Source organism: Molossus molossus, unplaced genomic scaffold (assembly GCF_014108415.1).
Source record: "Molossus molossus isolate mMolMol1 unplaced genomic scaffold, mMolMol1.p scaffold_m16_p_21, whole genome shotgun sequence".
Taxonomy (NCBI): Eukaryota; Metazoa; Chordata; class Mammalia; order Chiroptera; family Molossidae; genus Molossus; species Molossus molossus.
The window spans coordinates 45,161,215-45,178,875 of NW_023425357.1; the positions used below are offsets into that span (position 1 = coordinate 45,161,215).

At 38.4% G+C, this 17,661-nt stretch overlaps 2 protein-coding genes across 3 annotated transcripts in view; one reads left to right on the plus strand and one right to left on the minus strand.

The window, feature by feature from the left end:
* FTO (FTO alpha-ketoglutarate dependent dioxygenase) overlaps positions 1–2,019 on the minus strand; it is a 335,534-nt gene extending 333,515 nt beyond the window's left edge. For both annotated transcript variants that reach the window (XM_036274139.1, XM_036274140.1), the window contains exon 1: positions 1,942–2,019. In XM_036274139.1, coding sequence (XP_036130032.1) covers positions 1,942–1,986 — 45 coding nt within the window. In that variant the 5' untranslated portion in view covers positions 1,987–2,019. The remainder of the gene's footprint in view (positions 1–1,941) is intronic.
* Positions 2,020–2,282: 263 nt separating this feature from the next.
* The window catches only part of RPGRIP1L (RPGRIP1 like), a 98,956-nt gene continuing 83,577 nt past the window's right edge, over positions 2,283–17,661 (plus strand). Inside the window, exons 1-6 of the mRNA XM_036275838.1 lie at positions 2,283–2,369; positions 5,188–5,279; positions 6,899–7,043; positions 10,188–10,486; positions 14,334–14,427; positions 15,858–16,001. Coding sequence (XP_036131731.1) covers positions 5,195–5,279; positions 6,899–7,043; positions 10,188–10,486; positions 14,334–14,427; positions 15,858–16,001 — 767 coding nt within the window. The 5' untranslated portion in view covers positions 2,283–2,369; positions 5,188–5,194. The remainder of the gene's footprint in view (positions 2,370–5,187; positions 5,280–6,898; positions 7,044–10,187; positions 10,487–14,333; positions 14,428–15,857; positions 16,002–17,661) is intronic.

Genomic DNA, 17,661 nt, shown 5'->3' on the forward strand with positions numbered 1-17,661 from the left:
AATTAGAAAAGGTAACTGAAAACTTAAATAAAAATGCTAATCTGAGGCTGCCTATACCAACAGATACTAAGCCAGCCCTACATAATCCAGGGAACTGGGTATACTTAAAAACCTGGAACTTGGGATCTCCACACGATCAAATGAACCCAATATGGACAGGCTCTCATTTGGTGTTATTAATAACTCAATCTTCTCTTAAACTACAAAATGTAGCTTCGTGGACACATCACTCTTGAGTGAAGCCTGCTATTTTACCCAGTGAACAAGGAACCAGATCCAAAGTACTGTGAACCTGTCTGACCTCAAGCTGCTCCAAGATATGCGATATCCAGTAAGTCTGCTCTTATTCCTACCGTTTTGTCCTGAATACTGTCTCTTTATGTACTCCTGTTCTCAGGAATCCCAGAACCTAGGGGACCCCAAGACTTCATTAGTCAGGCAGCTACAGAATTTCACTCTTCTTACTCAGAGACCCTCTCCGTCAATGTTCAGCAGGAAGCAGTTACAAAAGTATGATCCTCATCTCCACTCCTTCAGGAATGAGGAATAAAAAGTCTCAGGGAATTCTTAGATAAGACAAGCATCTCAAAGTCTGGGTGGTTCTTACTAAATGCTATTCTTGCTAAGTGTTAAAATATAGCACAGTATTTTGCAGATGCAGCTGCAACCAATGAGTTTGACAGGACCCAATCTAACCTGATGCAAAGAAGAAATCAACATGTAATTACTCATCTGGATACAAGCAATGGCCAAGCCTCCCTTCCAGGAGACAGAACTTTGGATGTGAACCCCATTTCCTTTACTTGCTACAAGTAAATAAAACTACCCAATATCAACTACCTCTCATTCTTGAATAGAACACCCCAAGGGGGGAACCTCTTGAGTTCAGTAACAAAAAGAGGGACTTTTAAGAAGGCCAAAGTGGCTGATGGGCAGACAGCAAGGAGAATGTTATGTCCAAGAGGCTGCAGAAGCAAGTAGGATCCAGACCAGAAAGGCCATGTGAATATTTGTCTTGATGCTAAGAGCAACAAAAAGTCATGGAAGATTTTTAAACAGGTGGCTGGCAGAGGAGGGAGGGAGGAAATGAACATGATTAGATTGCATTTTTAAAAGATCACACCCCACAGTGTGGAGAAGAGACTGGCTGTGTGGGAGGAGGGGAAGAAGGGGACAAAAGGGTGTTAGGGTAGAGAGTGAATGTAGACAGATTACCAATATATTTAGACAAATAGGGCTTGATTTGGGGAATGAGAGAAAGAAAACACTCAATTCTTCTGGGCCTCAAGTCTTCATCTGTAAAACAGGACTGTTGACACTCCATCTGTATAAATATCTATCTTGCAATCTGCTGTGGTAAGAATATGAAATAATATAAATAATTGAACTTAACGCAAGCCTGACATGTAATAAATGCTATTTTAAAATCGCTATTGCAATTATTATTTTCGTCCCATGGAATGGCAACTACTAGAGGCTGGACCCCAAAAGTAGATAACAGGGCTGTAGTTAAATTTTCTTATCTGCTGTGCTGAAGACATAGAACATATCAGCAGGCCACTGAGACAACTGTTCCAAATAAACACATCCGATCTCACTCCTCAGAAATCATTACCAAAGAGAAAGCACAGCTGGTACAATCACAGTCGTCTGAGTCCCGTAAACTGAGGCACAAGGGCGGCTGCAGGTTTAGCCAAGGATTTAGGTGCAGAACAAGTAAGTAAATGGATGTCTTCCATCTGTGAGCTGATCCAACAGGACTAGGCCCGCATCCTGAGCCACACGAATGTATAACCCCCCGGGTCTGGCCCCTTGCTGACAAGGCCCTTCCACGCCTTGGCTTCAGACCGCGCGTCCGCTCGCCCTCCAGCCTAGTCCTTCCGGCTTCCTGCCCCGAGCCACAGAACACGAAGGACCCCAGCCTCCGGGGAGCCCGCATACCTTAGCTTCGCGTTCTCGTTCCGCAGCAGTCGGAGTCCGCTTCATGCTGCCGCTACAACCTTCGTCGCCACTGCCAGTCTTGTGGATTCCCTCGCTCTGGACCCCGCCTCCTGCGTGTAGTTCTCTCGGCATCCGGCTCCGGCCCGCCGCCATTCTACGCCAGAGCCAGGAGAACTACCACTCCCAGGATGCACAGCGGCGACTCCCGAGAGCGCCTCGGGATTTAGAGCGCTAGACTTTCCCAGGTCGGACAGCTGGGCGCGCGTAGTCCGCGGCTCGGCGAGCGGGCGGGCTACAGCCGGAGGAAAACTACACTTCCCAGGAGGCAATGGGGCCTGCCATGTTTTTCCCGAGCTTCTCTCGGCCGGCGGCGCAACACGCTGTCGGCGCTATAGCAACGGTTAGCTAGCCGCGGGGAGAGAGTGGCGGTGAGTACGCTGGGGGAGCAGAGGGCGATAGAGGTGGTCGACCCCCAACTTGGAGCACCGACCGGGCTCCCGGGGTCTGCTCTACGGCCTGGAGAAGGCCCCGGAGTTCTGCCCGCGTGAAAGGTAGCCCAGCACGAGACACCCCCCACATCGTCAGGCCTGAGCCACAGCCCGCCCATTACCCTCCAAGCCCAGCACCCGGTTGAAAATTTGTATCCCAGACCTAAACCCTAGCTGATGACGGTTGATACTGAGTGCAGCGCTTATTCAAGCCCTTCTTCAAGCAGAAGGTTACATGAACACAGTCCGCCTGTTTAACCTGGGTTAGGAATTGGTTAGTACACCTTTAAGCCTCCCCAGTGACCTATTGTTTAATTATTGATCTGTTTATCGTCTTATTACCCTATAGCCTATTAACTGCATAAAGGCAGAGGCTGTTTACCATTTTAGTCTCAGTGCCAGATATTCATTTATTCGTTCAATAAATATTAATGTTAGTACCCACCTTGTGTGAGGCACTGTACCCAACCAACTGTGAGCAGGACAGATACCCGTCTAAAGATGTTCATTCGTACTTTATTAGTGAATACAAACTAGTAAAGAACTAATAAAACAAATAATTTCAGATAGAGGTAATTGCAATAACAGAAATAAACAGTGAAGAAATTGGAAGAGTACTCTAACATAAAATGATCAAGGAAGTGAGGTTGGAGCTGAGCCCCAAAGAATGAGGAGCTGGCAAAGGCCTTGAGCAAGGCAAGAGTACCATGGATTTGAGGAACCTCAAGGACAACAGTGTGAGCAAGGAGGGATAGATGAGATGGTGTTAGAGGCACTGCAGCACTGCACAAGTTTCTCAACCTCTTTCACATTTTTTTTTTAATTTTTTTTTTTATCTGCACTGGAGGACATTTTTCTATTTTTTATTCAGATTGAGCTGGAGGGAGAGAGAGAGGAAGAGAGAGAGAGAGAAACATCAATGTGAAAGGGACACATCGAGTGGTTGCCACCCATACGACCCAACCAGGGCCAGGGACAAACTGCAACCGAGGTACATGCCCTCAGCGGGAACTGAACCCGGGCCTCTCCGGACCACAGGCCGACGCTCTAACTGCTGAGCCAAACCAGCCAGGGCCCTCTTTCACATTTTGGGTCAGGTAACTGTTGTGATTCTTGTGCATTATAGGATGTTTAGCATCATCTCTGACCTCTAGATGCCAGTAACACTCTCTCTTCCCAGTAGTGACAATTAAGAAAATAACTAGGCCACTCACTACTTCTTAGATGTGTAACCTTGGACAAGTTACCTAAGCTGTGTCCCCGTTTCTTCATTTGTAAAGTAGGAATCATTGGGATAACAACCTCACAAGGGTATTGTGAGATATTTAATTAATTCACATAAACAGAGCACTTAGAAGAGTGCCAGGCACATTTTAGTAAGCACTCAATAAATGTTAACACCATCATCATTATTGTTATTATGAAAGTTACCATAAACTATCACGGAAAAGTTACCTTTTTTACAGGTGTTCTGTGTTTAAACTTCTTGATAATTTGGTTCCTAAAATTGACCTTTTCTGTAGCACTGTTTGCAGAAGAACCAGATGACCACCCAGGCATATGTCTGTTAGCTATTTATGTCACAGCAAAATGCAGAGGTTCTCAACCTTTGATCGGTTGTCATAAAAGTTATGAACTCTCTAAAAGATATTGCATATACACATAAGCACAGGAGATTTTGTAAACCGTCTCTGGGTCTACAGACCCTGAAACTATGAACACCACTCATTCATTACAGCTAGTTAGGGATGTCTGCTATATACTCAGCTCTGTGCCAGCCTCTGAGAATACAGAGGTGAACAAGACCAATAAGCTTGCTACTTTCTTGGACTTTACATTGTAGAACCAACATTTTAGAGATTGAGAATCTCTGCCTTAGGGCATCTCCACTGACAATTTGCATTTGGTAGATTGAAATTAAAATATAAAATCTTTTTTTTTTTAGCATACTAGACATTTCATGGACCACTCACATCTGCATACAAAACTAAGCCACTGTGGTGCATCTCTATAAAGAATAGAACCTCTAAAAATGCCAGAATTAGCTGGACGGCCTGTATGTTGAAGGAGGAAGTCCTGGGACCTAGACAGGACAAACCAGGACCAGAGACAACAAAAACCAACACAGTTGGTGAATTTATGAAACCTCTTTTGCAAAACTTGGAACTACCCATTCATTTGTGCATTACGCTGAAAATTAATAAGTAATATTGTCATCCCAGGCAGATGTGCTAATGCTTTTAATTTACCATCTTACTTACCCTGACTGTGATGTAGGTATTATTTTTTCCACTTTTAAATTAAAGAACTGAAACTCAGGAAGATTAGGTGACTTGACCAGCTGCTAAGTAATAGAACAACCATTTAAATCAAGTTCCTGACTTGAATTTTTTCCAAAATATCTGCTTTCCTATGGAGACAGAGAAGGGGGTGGGGGATGGAAAGGAGGTGTTTCTAAATTTAGGGGAGTTTATTTTTGTTTCAGATAGAGGAAAAAGAAGAGAGAAGGAAGAATGATAATCTTACCTCATTTCCTAAGCAAACTACAGGAAATATACTGTTGAAAGGAACACTGTCTTCATGATTCAATGTAGTATTACTTTTAAAATAGAAGCTTTCATCTTCATCAAGCTGCACATGTGGGCAATAAGATGTCCATTAAAGTTCTAGTGCCTTATTCATTTTATTTGGTTCATTCCCTTGCATAGTTAATGTTATAACTTGGAAAGATTTTATTTGAATTTTCTTTTCTCCACAGATAGGCCATGTCTGGTCCAACTGATGAGACTGCAGGAGACTTGCCTGTGAAAGATATAGGTCTAAACCTCTTTGGAGTGGGAGGGTTACAAGGTATGGCCAGCTGTTATTTATTACAGTTATGAACTTTGATCAGTAACTTCTTTACTTTTAATTTAAAGTATTTTTGATATTTATACAAACGAAGCCATTTAAGTAACTATATAGCTCTTGATTGGACTAAACGAGAGGATGGAGTGTTTAGAACAACATATGGTATTTTACTGCATGCATCAATTATCAACAGCTCATAGAAAATGTAAAATCCCCCTCTGTTCTGATAAAGAATTGTTATAAATCATCTTTTTAAAATTCCACACATCAGTAGAAACTACAGAGGGTATCAAGCCTCCAAACCGAATTGCCTGGCTTAAATCACATTCGCCATTAAAATGTTTCTTTACGTTTAAATTTTATATGGGAGGAAATGCCATATTTAAAATTTTTTGTCTTTCAAGTAGAGTATCTCAAAATGGTTTGTTTATCCAAGTGATATTGACTTTGATTTATCAAATTAATATACATTAAAGGTTTTCTGTATCCTTTTATGTCTTAGTGGTTGCATTGAGCCAAAAAGCACTTTCAAATTAAGAAAGGAAAGCACAGCTTTAAGGAACAGTTCAGAGTGTTGAGCTGTGTTTTCCTTTGTGCATACAGTGTGTCAGCCGTGCAGTCATGCCACTGCATCTGTCATTGAGAAGGCTGTGATGTAAAGTATATTCCCACTAAGGCATGTTCATACACCTGTTAATCACAAGAGTGCGAGTGGTCACCTTGAACTACCACACAATGGTGGTCAGTGCATTGTTCATTGCAAAATGAAATTTGAATGTACAGCTTTTATTGTTAAAAGTAAAAAATGCATGTAAGTTTTCCTTTAGATTTTTGGCCGAGTGTCAGGGATTGAAATACAAATAAACTTTAAGTGTGCAAAGCTATTTATTGGGATTGGATACCCTAAGTTCAATTTCTGCCCTCAGTTACCCATCAGAGGGCTTTAATCTGTGTCCATTTGTTCTTTGTTTCTTTTGGAGGATTGCTGAAAATCGACTGACTTCCCAGTGATATGGAAAGTACCAAACTTAAGCATATGTAAAAAATATCATATACACATGCTAAAAGGTATAAAAGTTCTTCAAAAATATTTAAGATAGATTATAAATAATTTGTGAAGTGTTTTTGGGTTTTTGTTTTTTTGTTTTGGTCTTGTCTTACAAAATTTATAGTTTATTTTCTATAACCCAACACCCATGGCTCAGAAAAATATCTTGATCATGTTATGTTCACCAAATTATTGTTATAATTCTTTGTTTAAAAAATACTTTTAATTTAGTTTTTTCAACATTCAGTATAGAAATCAAAAAGCCTTTATTATATCAGAGTTCCAGCTTACATCTTAAAGAATGGTTATTTGAATACATTTTTGAGTGGATACTATTATTGTTCACATCCTTTACTATTGCATATAAAGTATTACTAGCAAAGGTTTTTATTCTCACCTCCAATCAGTGATGTGAATAATGCTGTAATATTTTCCAAAGCAGTCTTACTTGTAGGTCACAAAGGGAAAAAATCTGAGATGAGTGCATCAGATTTTATATTGATATTAACAGTTATCATTTTTAGAGACTATTTTAAGTAATCCCACTATTAATGACCTGCTATTTTTGCAGAAACTTCAACAACACGGACGATGAAGTCTCACCAGGCTGTGTCACGGATCAGTCGTGAGGAACTGGAAGACAGATTTTTGCGTTTGCATGATGAGAACATTTTACTTAAACAGCATGCCCGCAAGCAAGAGGATAAAATTAAAAGGTTATGATAAAAAGCTTTGAGCTTTTTTTTCCTGACTCTGTAAAGTTTGGAGGATTTGCTTTTTTATAAACTTAATTGAAAACTCCACCTTGAATCCTTTTTGTAGTCAGGCAGGTTGTAAATAAATACAATTTTTTAAAAATGGAAACTCTTACAAACTAGAATAATAAACCAAAAAGATTATGAGTGTTTGTTATGCCTGAAGTTGCTATTTGAAAGGAAGAGCTATTAGCTAAGAGTGCCATGCATGTATCATATCTATAAATAACTTTGGGTTTAATATTTACAGTTTAATAAGCAAATGGCCAAAGCATCTGTTTTTTAAATGTCTTGATTTTAAAATGAAAGTTTTAAAAAGTAATTAGCTATTTTAACTTGTTAAAATGCATGTGTCCTTAAAACTTAGGGTTTACTAATGAAAACATTACTTCAATATCTGGAACATATTTAACTTTGCTTGAGTTAGTCAAGTAGAGTCTATATTGATTTCAGAGTCTCAACTGTTTCCGAAGAAAGAGTGTCACTTCTGATTTGCAAGCAAAAATTTCTGCAGAGATACTTTCTTAAGGGTAGATATTACTTCATTCTCTCTTATTCAGAAACACTATGACTATCTTCTGAATGGATAAAGTGCATTCATATCTAGAAGCAGGAAGAGGTCTGTGTTCATATTTATGTTTTGGGTTCAATGAAAAGGTGAGAGAGCCAAGAAAGATGGGTTTTTTTTCTGCTCAGAATTTATTCTAACGGGGTGATTTTAGTTCAGTTGCCACTCTGTGGACTTCATTTTAATGCTCCCATTAATACTCACCTGGTGTGTGCGGGGCTTTTACTTTGAGTTGGGTTTTTGAGTCATGATGTCTTTTTTCAAGACATGTGACTCATTTGCCTGATTCTTTTTCTGACCAGCAACATACACATCAGCCTGTCAGAATGAGGAATGTAGTCTATCACCACTAAACAATTCTTTTTCTTTGTAAGCGTAATTGGTCAGTAAAAATTGAATTCACAACCTTGACCTCATTAGTAATTTGTCCTAGCCAGAAAATATAAAATAACGTAATAATGAGCCATGTAGTTTAATGGAAAAAGGACTGGGCTGGGAGTCAAGCTGTACGTACGTGTTCTGTTTACCTCTCTGCCACTGGCGTGTGGTGTGTTCAAGCCATTAACCTCCTGGGGTTGTATTTTACTCAGACCCAAGAGCAATGATCTAATGACCGTTGTGACCCAGAGCTCTAAATTCCTTCTCAGTGTCACACCACTGACACTACCTAGATACCTAGGCAAACTGCCTTTAAATATATCCTTAAGATATAATTGGCGTCACTGTAGTACAAATGTAGATTTGATAAACCACCTTTTCAAGTAAGTACTCAAATTTCACCTGATCGTTTATGATTCATTAACATCATAAAATAAACAAATGAAAGTTATTGCTATTACTGGAGAAAGAAATGCAATCTTATGTTTCTTGACAAAGTTTACTTGAACATCTTAGAAGGAATTTGAAGCCACTCTATTGATGTGCTTTTCTTGACTTATAAAGTGGGGTCATTAATTTTTTTCTAGATGTTGATTGCTTTTGCATATTAAATATATGTCTTTCTTTTGAATGTAATCTCTGTCTCTCAGTTTCTCTAACAGAAGATTCAGATATCTAGGTCGACATCCCACTTAGGTGACTAACACATTTCTAGGGATAAGCCATTGGGGTGAGGCTTAGGACCCTAAACTTGATAAAAGGCTATGAAGGGTTGTGGCTCTGTCGGGCTATGACACCTGCCCAAATTTCCCAATGATATATCATTCTCTGGATTAGGTGGAAAAGGAACTAATCCATTGATTATTTTACTAGGGTGTTTGTGGTACTCTTGGATCTTGGTTTTTATTATCCTGGATCCCTTATAAAGCATGTTTAATGGATGTGCCTCAAGGGAAAGAGAAAACAATCTTAACTGATTATGTTCTGCATAGCTCTCCCTGGTGCCACATGCTGTAGGCCGAGAAGCCAGAAGTGTAGATAGACATGTATTACTACCGCTTTTACAGAGGACTCCGCTTAGGGCAAAAAGAGGTTGTTCTAGGACATCCCAAAGCTATTAAGGATTTTTTTACTTCACTTTTGTTCTCTTAAGTAAAAGCTTCTGTCCATAACCATGCTAAAATAAAGCAAACCCCATTTAAAGAAAAATGAAGTGAGTTTTTATTTTCAATCTCCTGTCTGGGTCCTTATAAAAATAGATTCACTATAAACTAGAATCAGCTATTGAAGATGTGCGACCAATTTTGTAAAGTCTTGAACTTGTGTCTCTCATCAAAGCCACCTTTTCTTTCTTGTCCTGCCAAGATTTTTCCATTCACTGTCAGGCATGTTTTCTGTACGTGTATATTACATCACCCTCATGTGCCCTTTCTGTCTTTTGTTCTGTCTAAGCAGTTTTTGTCAAAACTTAAAAGAATCAAAGGTATTAACTCCTGAGATGTCAAAAGCACAATTTATGTCAAAACCTAAGGGTAACATTAAAATAATACTTTTTGCATCTAATTATTTTCTACCATAAAACAGGCATGTTTCTTGAGCACTAAGCAACATTTAATGGCACGTTTTGGTTTCTTTTGAATTTTTCATTGGGCTTTTTATATGTGTGTATCAATGCATTCTAACAGTTTTATATTTGTAGTATGTCTCAATCCTAGAGAAACCGAAAACAATATATCACATAAATGCTGCGTAGTCTTAACACACTTTTCAAAAGTTTTAACTTACTGTGGCTTGCAGATAGAAGCTGCCACATCCACAACCTGTAGCTACATTTAAGTGCATACAGCATTCCTACATAAGGTCATGCGTTAAAAATTGCATTTGAGGAACATATGGAGTAAATATGTGTCCTCTCTTTACTAACCTTAAATGATAAGCCTTAGGAAACTGTTATTTGTCAGTGCTATAAAGCAGATTGTTGCCCAGTGGTTTCAATTATCATCAAAGGATTCTTCACAGGCAGTAATAGTTACATCAAAACCTGAAATTTATTATTCAGGTTCTGCACTGAAGTCTTCACAGTGATTATGTTCCTTTCAACAGAATGCATTTTATGCTGACTTCTCACATTCCTTTTCATCTTTTTATTATTTCCCTAGAATGGCCACCAAGTTAATACGGCTAGTTAATGACAAGAAAAGATATGAGCGGGTTGGTGGCGGCCCCAAGCGGCTGGGACGAGATGTGGAAATGGAAGAAATGATTGAGCAGCTACAGGAGAAAGTTCATGAGCTTGAAAGACAAAACGAAGTCCTCAAAAACAGACTAATTTCAGCCAAACAGCAGCTTCAAATCCAGGGTTGCAGGCAAACTCCTTACAGTTATGTGCAGTCTCGTGTAAACACTGGGCGTAGAAAAGCAAATGGGAACACAGGCTCACAGGAATGCCCCAAGAAAGGTAAAAGAGAGCTTCCATAAATCCTAAACTTAAGTCTTTTAATGGGTCATTTTATACCGACAGAGTTTTATTTCTGTATTATTCATGTTTTTAAGGTTCTTTAGGAAGAAGAAAAATCGATTTTGGACTTGCTTTTTGATAAAAACATTAATTAACATGAAGATTGTTTTATTTAAGAATCGTTAGTTCACACTTAAATTTGTTTAGTAAAACACTGAACATAACTTCATTCTAACTGACATGAGACATCTACATGAAATATAAGTTCAGTTCAGTTTGAGTTGTGGTTTTTTAGTTTTTTACAGAAGCAAATCACACTGACACAGGCAAATGGGGAAACCAGCTAGTTTGCTTATAATTTGCAAAATTGTGTAAATCTTTCTCATTGTGTGGAGGTAGTGTGGCTGGAGTGTGCACACATCGTGAGTTTAAAAAGTTAGGTTCTTGCTCCTCCACTTATATGGTGACTTTGGACAAATCTTCCAGTCATTCTGAACTTGAGTTGTCTTTACATGTAAAATAAAAGGATTTAAGCAAGGGACCAAATGGGTCTCTTCCACCTCCAAAAATGATCATAGGCCAATCACTATTTAGATTTTGAAAATGAATCACCTAAAACCTACCCAGGTTACAAAGCAATTCAATTGTATACATAAGATTCATTATAGAAGGAACCTAAATATTTCTAATAAAATTCCAGTTCTCTCCACCCACAAACAAACTGTATTTATAATGAAGCAAAAAGTCAGTAAATATTTTAAGTAACACATTTGTAATTTCAACTAGTAGGAAAGGAAATAAAATTTTAGCTCTAATTGATCCTCGTTTGGAATACACTCCACATAAAGACCAAACATTTTTAGGGACATAAAAAATGATGTAAAACTTGCATTTCAGTTCATTGAGAAAGAAAAAAAAACACCATGTGAACAGAAAAGGAGAAAAATTTGTTCTATTTTTTTCTTCAAGCCAAAATGTTAACACTTTATTCCCTAGACAGAGTTCCTTTGAAGTCAGCAAGGCCTCCACACAGGCAGGAGGCAGCTGCAGGATGAAAGAGCTTGGCTACCCCTCACTATGTGAGATGGCAGTAGACTCAATATAACCGAAGTAGTCATGATGAATTCTAAACCAGAAAATGCATTCTGCACTCATTGACGTTGTACATGGAAGAGAGCACTTGACTTCTCAGGGCCTCGTTTTCCCCATCTGTAAAATGGAGTGATAACATCAGATTAGAAAAAAGGTTAGGAAATGGTAGCTCCACAATAATATATTTCACCTTTAGAAAGTCACTGATCCTGCCCTGGCCGGTTTGGCTCAGCGGTTAGAGCATCAGCCTGCGGTGCAGAGAGACCTGGGTTCGGTTCTCACTAAGGGCACGTACCTTGGTTGCAGTTTGTCCCCGGCCCCGGTTGGGTTGTGTGGGTGGCAACCACTCGATGTGTCCCTTTCACGTCGATGTTTCTCTCTCTCCCTTCCTCTCTCTCCCTCCCCCTCCCACTCTATCTGAACAAAAAATGAAAAAATGTCCTCGGGTGAAGATAAAAAAAAAAAGTCACTGATCCTCTCTGAACCTCAGTTTGGTCACCTGTGACTATAGCTGGGCAAGCTGATCTCTAAGGTCGGCAAGGTCTTTCAGACTAACACAATGCCCACATGTTAGATTAATAGTGCAAACTAATCTAGTGCTAGGAAATGCTGTTTAAATAGAAGATTTTGGTTGGACTTTCTCCCTATAGGAAAAAAAGCCACAGAGCAGCAGAGTGTAAGATATAACGATATCGCTTGAATTTCTCCTTGTATTTAGACTCAGTAATTCAGATATTTTTTATGTTTGGTACAGAGTCCAAGACATAGAAGCTGCACAAAGTATTAAATAGTGATAAATACTTTTTTAACCACTATCTTTCTGAGTATACTTAAAGCATCATTATCAAAGTTGATACCATAGCAACTTTATTAGATTCTTAAAGACGACCTTTGATTCTGCAATTAGGCCAGACTTGTCAGAAACAGTGCAGCCTAGCTAGGATCGAGGAGAGAACTCCAGACCTTCTCTGGCCAGATGGGCTTTACCCCCAAGCTGCTATACAAATATCATTTTCTATTTGTGCCTTGTCAAGATAAAGCATGACAGTACCTGCTCAAGGTGTGATCATTATAATGTAGAAACAATTCTCATTGTGAAGAACAAAGATTTTTACAAAGTGTATGTGTTTTAAAAGATAACCATTGGGGGCCCAGCCAGTGTGATTCAGTGGTTGAGCATCAACCCATGCACCAAGAGGTCACCAGTTCGATTCCTGGTCAGGGTACATGCCCAGGTTGTGGGCCTGCTTCTCAGTGGGAGCATGCAGGAGGTGGCCAGTAGATGTTTGCTCTCATCGATATTTCTCTCTCTCCCTCTCTCTCTAACATCAATAAAGAGAAAAAAATATTCAAAAAAAAAAAAAAAAAAACCATTGGCAACTCACCATGAGACTATAGTTTTAAGAAATATTTTTAGTATAAATAGGTTTTTTGAAGCATTTTTACTTTTGTATATTTTTTTATTGATTGACTGATTTTTAGAGAGGAAGGGAGAGAGAGAGAAACATCGATGTAAGAGAGATACATTGATTGGCTGCCTCCTGCACGCCCCCTGGTGGGGATTGAGCCCAAAACCCAGGCATGTGCCCCCACCTGGAATCAAATCGAGACCTCAGTCCATGGGTTGACGCTCAATCCTCTGAGCCACACTGGCCAGGCTAAGTAGGTTTTTTTAATCCCACTAGTGATGTTTAGTTTTTCCATGACCTATGTAGGAAATGCTTAAGAATTAGCATTACTGCAAAAATAATATAATTGGCAAATTTTAACACTAAACTATTTTAATATTTTAGGCAGAGACTAAACTAGTGAATAACAGTACCATTTTGTTTTTTAAAAGCATAAATATTTCTAAAGAGATGGAATTTTTATGTACTTTTATATCTGGGATTATGTACCATTAAAAACTAAATTATCATAATTTATCTACCTTGAACTCTAATAATTGAATTCTGTGTCATATTTTATCCACCTTAAACTCTAATAATTTAATCATCCTCTAAGTGTAAACTAATTCATGTGATTAAAAGTATGTTTACAATGGACACAGACAATAGTTTGGGGAAAGCAGGTGGGGGGGTGGGAGCAGGGAGGAGAGGGTAAATGGAAAAAAGGGGAGACATCTGTAATACTTTGAGCAATAAAGATTTTAAAATTAAAAATAAATAAAAGTATGTTTAATTTTTAACAATGGTATCAGGTTTATGAAATTGCACATAACTATTTTTATAAGAACATGTATTTTAAGTGCAGCAGCAAAATGTTTCATTTAAAGGAATCCTATTGATGATCTCTTCTCAAATTACCTTTGTTTATATATGGACTTTATTATTGAGGTGGAGTAAACCAAAGTACAGGAAACATTTATCAAAAATACTGTTTTTTTAAAGTCAAGTTTTTGAAACCTTTTCTTTCATACTTCAATTGATATTGTAAAGACCTGAATTGAAGACTTTGGTTCTTTCAGAAATTATATCAGGAGTCTATAATCTAAGTTGAATCAAATTATTTCTAGGTAATTTGGTGTCCATAGTAGAATTTGTTAAAGGGGCTATACTTGCTGCTATGTGTGATTTAACACCAACTGGTGGCTAAGATCTAATAGTCCCTTTGGCAACGAATTTCTCATTCTCTGTACTATAGAACACATCTGTCTCAGTACTTAAGAAAATGTGTCACATTACACATCTCCTATGATACCAAGTCAAGAGTCCTCTTTTCTAACTTCTGTGATCTCTTACTCGTTTACTTTTAGGTATTAGATTTCAAGATGTAGATGTAGATCAACCCATGCTTACAAAATATGGTGACAGTTTACTTGAAGAAGCAAGAGGAGAAATAAGAAATTTGTATGTATTCTTTTTGTGATCATTTTAGAACTTTGTTTATTGATTATATTTTTGTTTTGCTGGTTTTATTTCTCTTTATTTTAAGCAAAATTGGTTTATGTATAAATAATTTGCTCTACCAAATTACAGCTAGATCTGAACATATACTATATACTATATAGTCCTCTTTTATTTTTTTATTTCTTAATTCTCACCTGAGGACATTTTTCTATTTATCTTTAGGTAGAGTGGGAGGGAGGGAGGGAGAGGGAGAGAGAGAGAGAAACATCAATGAGGGCTGGGGACGAACCGCAAGGAGGTACGAGCCCTTGACCGGAATTGAACCCATGACTCTTAGGTCCACAGGCCAATGCTCTAACTGCTGAGCCAAACTGGCCAGAGCTAGAATAGTCCTCTTTATTGTAATCCTCCCCCCACCCCAAAGAAATGGCATGAAGTCCATTCATTTAGAAGCAACATTTTCATTCTCAGAAAAATTACAGGTAATTTTTTTTTTAGTCCTGAATTAATTAGCCTTTTTGTGCTTAAAAAAAAAATTGGAGGCAGTGGCTTAAAAATTTGGAGTTATCAAATACATATGGATTTTAGACTTTGTTTCACTGTTCTTTTATGGTACTGCATTCTTCATCATACTATGGCTTCAAAAAAGTTACACCTGCCCCATTTTGCTTACTTTTCCAGTTAATCAAAGCCTCATGGTTTCAGTGTCTGTGAGTCACACAAATGAAGAGGTTCCACCTTATTTATAGGCCTTCACCTGGATCATCAGCAAGAACCAGTTCTGAATGAGGAATGAAAACATGAGGCAGAGGATCATACTTGAGATAGTTGCTAAAGAATCATATGCGCTTAACTTTTTTTTTTTTTAATATTTTAAATGCCAGGTACAGTGATGATTATACTGTGAGAGAATAGAAACTGAAAGACTAGATATCTTGTTAACCTGTTGGTCAGCTGAAAAGCCGGGTTCACACCAGTTTCCTGAGGCTCATTACACTGGGATGCTGCCAGACACAGTAGAGATAAACATGTGCTAGAGACCACTTAATTATGTTTTGCAAAATTTTTGCCATCTCTCTGTGAAGTGTTCATTTGAGTGGTATAGGACACCCAAATGAAAGGACAAAGGCATAGAAATTAGCTGAAGATGAACTGACTGGAGCACAACATAGGTGAACAATAAATACTTAACAACTGACTCTAACCACCACCCATCGCCTAGGACATTATCTTATAAAGAGGATCTTGAATTTCTCCCTGTGTAGATCGTCACCATTAACCTGCTACTATTTTCCTATGTTGCAAAGGCACTTAAGCTAACATTTTTACTTTTGCTTACTCTTAATTATGAAGAACTTTCTTTGTACTGATCGTAAATACTAAGGAAATTTCCTCAAACTGCACATTCACATGAAGGGTCTTTATTTCAGAGAAGAGGTTATTCAGTCACAGAGAGACCAGATAGAAGAGTTAGAGCACTTGGTGGAGATCCTGAAAACTCAGTTGCGAAGAAAAGAAAATGAAATTGAGTTATCTCTTCTTCAGCTTCGAGAACAGCAGGCCACAGATCAGAGGTATGTTAAAACAGAAGTATCACTTTGATAAGGTCAAAATTTGTTAAAATACATTTTTATGTGCCATAGAAGGATAAGTCAAGTCTACTTAGAAATCACATTTTACTCCACACCCTTCACGAAAGCCTGCTCCAGCCGCGCTGCCACCAGCATCTCTAGGCTGAGGGCCGTTTCCCTGACTGCTCGCCTCGTCTTTGCTGGTAGGATTTTATTGATCTCTTGGAGAGGGAGAGAAGGAGGGGAGAGCGAAACATCACCAGTAGCCTCCAGCACACTCCTCGACAGGATCGGACCTGCAGCCCGGGTGTGCACCTGACTGAGAATTGAACTGGCAGCCTTTTGGTGTACAGATGCCCCTCAAGCCACTGAGCCACACCAGCCAGAGCTGCTCAGCCTCATCTTGTTGACTCCATTCATTGGCCCCATTGCCAAGACTGTAGGAAGTCTGACACCATTTGATTGTACCCACTGAGAGAACTGTGTAGGACAAGGACAAAGACTCAGCTGCTTGCATACCTTGTGAAGAAGTCCAGCCTTAAGTTTTTTGTCAACCTTAAAAGGTAGTAAATTCCTAACATGGTACCAGTTTTTTTAATCCCCAAAAGGCGTTACCTCTCCTCATATTCAAAGTTTGTATCAAATGCTTTTGATTGTTATGGATGCCAGGGGCCCTTCATAGTCGCCCTGCTGCCTCTTCATCTTTGAGCTTGTATGATGCGCACCTTTTTCGTTCTCTGCTTCCTAATACCTGCTCTCTCGTTTGTGCTTTCAGTGTGCCTCCCACAAGACTTTTCATATTCTTCTTTGAATTATTTTCTTTCTCTTATGGCTTTTCTTTTTTTGTTTTATTTTGTTGTTGTTGTTGTTACTAAGCATACCCAAAAGTAAAGAGAATCGTGTATTAAACCCCCATGTATCCATCACTGAGGTTTAACAATTATCAGCATGTTGCCAATCTTGTTTCATCTATCCCTTCTCCTTTATTTTCTTCAATTAATTAGCCTTAGCCAGATGTTATATCATCTCACCTGTAAATACTTTAGTATATATCTCTGTCTGATAAGGAATTTTCTTTTAACATAACCACCATGCCATGATCACACCTTACAAACCAGCATGTCATGATGATATGTAACAAAAACAGCGATTCCTAGATACTAGCCAATAACCAGTTCATAGTCAAACTTCCTTGAAGATGTTTTTCTACTGTTCGTTTGAATTGGAGTCCAAATACGGCCTATACATTGCACTTGTGATATCTATTTTATTTCTCTCTTAATGTATTTTTTAAACCAGACCTAAATCCTCAGTTTGTTTTCCCCTTTCCAGTTTATGTGATACCATGCTATGTGGCTAGGGTCTCATTTAGAAGAACCAAGGAAGATTTTCTGGTTTTTCATTTCAGATTCAGAGTCTAATCTTCTTTAACAAACTAACTCTACGTGGTAATATTTGAAAAAGCTAAGAAATAATGCATAATGTGAGATTTGTTTTAAAAAAAATAGAGTGGGATTAAAAATGTATGAAAAACTTTATATTACAGACATTTAAAAGATTAGTACTATCTTTCATAATTTCTGTTTCTAAAAATTTATAAAATTAACTTATATAATGAAATTCTATATATTTTGTGACATTTATCTATGTTCCTAAGTTCAGG